Here is a 3,473-nt window from a genome sequence, read left to right on the forward strand (position 1 = left end):
GAAAAAGAAACCTAACCATTTCAGTGCGAAAACTCATCTCCCGTTCCAAAGATGAGAGGTGAGAGAAATGACGATCATTTTCAAAAAGTGTTACTAAATGTAACCTAGAAAAAAATGAAGTATCATATTATAATAGAACAAGTTTCAAAACCAACATTAAAATAAGTGATAAGAAAGCCATACAAAAGAAAACAATAAATTGTTATAATATTATTTTTATAATTTGCATGTTTTTAGGCATTTATAATCCAGTACGGCACACACCTGAAATTCCTTAACTCAGTGGTTTTTAAACTTAATTGTGGCCGGGTGTGTCGGCTCATGCCTGTAATCCCAGCACTTTCAGAGCCCGAGGCGGGCAGATCACTTGAGGTGAGGAGTTCGACACCAGCCTGGCCAACATGGTGAAACCCTGTCTCTACCAAAAATACAAAAATTAGCCAGCCATGGTAGTGTATGTCTGTAATCCTGGCTGCTAGGGAGGCTGAGGCAGGAGAATTGCTTGAACCCAGGGGGCAGAGGTTGCAGTGAGCAGAGATCATGCCACTGCACTCCAGCCTGGGCGACAGAGTGAGACTCTGTCTCAAGGAAAAAAAAAAAAACTTAATTGTATAACTAAAATTCTTGTGGTTTTTTTCACCCTTCCTTCCATCCCAGGCCTCTAAATAAGAACAGAGGCAGGTTATTGTTTGTTTTTTAAGTTTCAAGTGATTCTAATCTACCAGCCTTGGGAAATACCTCCATAAGTGTTGAAAAGGGTTCGGAATATAATTTTGAATAAAATTACTTTAAATCAAAGCAGACTTACAATAAGTATAATATCACATAAGGGATCAACTTTCAAGTGCCAAAGAATGCAGGTGTGTGCTTGAAGACATTTTAGTAGTGAATCAACAGCTGTAGGCAGTGAAGAAAGGAGCATATGTGATAAACAAAATTAGCTGCAGTCAATAATCGTGCTACAGCTAACTTATGTAGTCATGAGTTTCCAGTGAAGTTGAAAATAAAGCAAAGTTCCATATATTAACCCTGTTTTCCACTAACCCTTCTTTATATGTAGGACATATGCCAGGGTACCAAAAACTGCAGAAATATTCCCTACCATTGCAGCCTCAGTTCTAACATCAAAATCTCCCTGCAGACTAAATATCTAGAGCAGCACTGTGTCAACAGAACACAGGGGCAAATCTCATACCTCCCAAGGGTAGAAATCGCTGAGCCCAGGTAAAAATAAAATATTGCAGAGGGAAGTATTATTTTACAAATTTTTGTAAACACTTTTGTAAAATAATGTACACAGGCTTGCATACGGAAAGACTCAAAGCCATTTAACTCTGTATAACCACTGCCGAACCTTTATCTTCTTTTTTACCTGATTTCCAATTGGCAGGTGTTTACTAAACTTTATCACCAAAGTTATTTCACTGGCTGGGTGGGCTGGCTCATGCCTGTAATCCCAATACTTTGGGAGGCCGAGGCAGGTGGATCATTTGAGGCCAGGAGTTTGACACCAGCCTGGCCAACATGGTGAAACCTCGTCTCCACTAAAAATACAACAAATTGGCTGGGTGTGGTGGTGCACACCCGTAATCCCAGCTATTTGAAAGGCTGAGGCACGAGAATCACTTGAGCCTGGGAGGCAGAGGTTGCAGTGAGTCAAGATTGCGCCACTGCACGCCAGTCTGGGAGACAGAGCAAGACTCTGTCCCAAAAAAAAAAAAAAAAAAGTGATTTCACTAGCAACATATAATTACCATAAAACAAAGGAGGGTTTTAAATGAACTACACATGCAAAATACACTAGAAAAGCTAGATATTTAAAGAAACGTGGTGAATTATTTGGTAAAGCAAAAATATTTTAATTCATAAGTTACTATTCCCCTAATGCATCTATTTTGTAAATGCTGTTTCACATATTAGGTTTGTAAAAAAGCAAAATATATGTATAAATTGGCGCACATAAAGACGTTCTACAAATATAGCCAGAAGTTATGGTTTAATGTATGCAAACAGTGATGACAATTTTTAATTCAAATGTTTTTAAAAATTTCAAACTGAAACTAAATCTTACCAATGTAAAATTGCCACAAAGACAGCTAGAAAAAAGAAAAAAAGGAAAGTTATTAAAAGCTGCTTTATTATAAAATACCTTTAAAACAAGTATTTCAAATGTGTTATTTTACATATCTAGAAAGATAGCACACAAAGCAAGATGGCCAGCTAATCCTGTCTCTATGAGCATAGGAAAAAATCCAGGACACAAAGTAAATTCTGAACAGAGCTTACCTGTTTGCAGCAGGGCTTGACAAGCAAAGGGAAAGACTTGAGAGGGTTTTTTTACTTCAGGTAATTGGTAAGAGTGATGGAATTATGGAAGATTGTGACCTTTTTTGTTTTATCAGTATTATTTTCTATTCCTTTATATGAAATTTTTAAAAGAAGTAAATATATACAGTATGCTTCACTAGTTCTAACCAGGAGAAGCCACTCTAGATCAGTTTCCCTAGCATTCATCAAAAGACAATTAAATATAGGCAATCACTTCCTCAGCAGCACATCTAAAAGCCTCATTGTGCAACTCAACCCTTGATGAACTGCAAGCTCTTTGCAAGTGCCCAGACCTAGGAGCTACTAGATGGCCTAGGAGACTAATCTGGAGTCACCTGTGCCAGCGCCCCATGTATATGTAAGACTTCACCAGGGGGCTGGGAGACACCGCTCTGGGTATGGAGCTTTTACAGGAGCTGCAAATGCAGCCTGTGCCCGCTTGGTTGGGGAATTGCTTGTTTTCAAGGATACCATGGAGCTGGAGAGAGAAGAGTGGGGAATAGGACAAGTTAAAACACCACAAACATTGCTGTTCTTATAGAGGTTCAGCAGCTTTTCTTGAATTAATGCCCTTCAGATTGTTGTAAACCTTTGCTTAATTTCCAAAGTTTTGAAGAAAATGATTTTGAAAATTTTCCAAGTATTTTCATTGTCCTCATAGAGGAGTGCATTTCCTTGGCTATTCCAGAAGTCCTACCTCCCCTCTGAGATTTTATAATGGTATTTCTTATGGTGATCCCAAATATACTTGGCAAGTCATCTTATATACCACCAATAGTAGCCTCTTAAAAATTCAAAAATTACTCCACTTGGCTAACAAAATAAATGCAAATTAATTCAATAATTATTGAAGAAATTAAATTTCAAAAAATTTAAAAACTGCAATGTTGAAATTCTCAACCATGTTAATCCAGATCTTTTCCTATATTACTAACTGTCCTGGGCTTATCTTAAATACTTCTCAGATTTACTTGTTTTATATCACGATAGGCAAAGTATGGCCCATGGTGTATTTTTGGACTGTCTGCAAGTGGGGTTGCTATAATTTTTAAAAGATTGAAAATTTTAAATGGTTGTAAAGATGCTCATTAACTGTTTATTAGGCTTCATTGATTTTAAAATACACAGAGACTATCCTATTCAAC

The 3,473-nt window shown here is 37.3% G+C and overlaps 1 protein-coding gene across 1 annotated transcript in view; it reads right to left on the bottom strand.

The window, feature by feature from the left end:
- LOC105529245 (putative C-mannosyltransferase DPY19L2P1) overlaps positions 1 to 3,473 on the bottom strand; it is a 58,687-nt gene that overhangs the window by 23,306 nt on the left and 31,908 nt on the right. The window contains exons 2-3 of the mRNA XM_011966347.1: positions 2,072 to 2,096; positions 17 to 104 (exon numbers count right to left, since the gene is read on the bottom strand). Of these exons, the coding sequence (XP_011821737.1) occupies positions 17 to 104; positions 2,072 to 2,096 (113 nt within the window). The remainder of the gene's footprint in view (positions 1 to 16; positions 105 to 2,071; positions 2,097 to 3,473) is intronic.

Source organism: Mandrillus leucophaeus, unplaced genomic scaffold, assembly GCF_000951045.1.
Source record: "Mandrillus leucophaeus isolate KB7577 unplaced genomic scaffold, Mleu.le_1.0 Scaffold757, whole genome shotgun sequence".
NCBI classification, from domain to species: Eukaryota; Metazoa; Chordata; class Mammalia; order Primates; family Cercopithecidae; genus Mandrillus; species Mandrillus leucophaeus.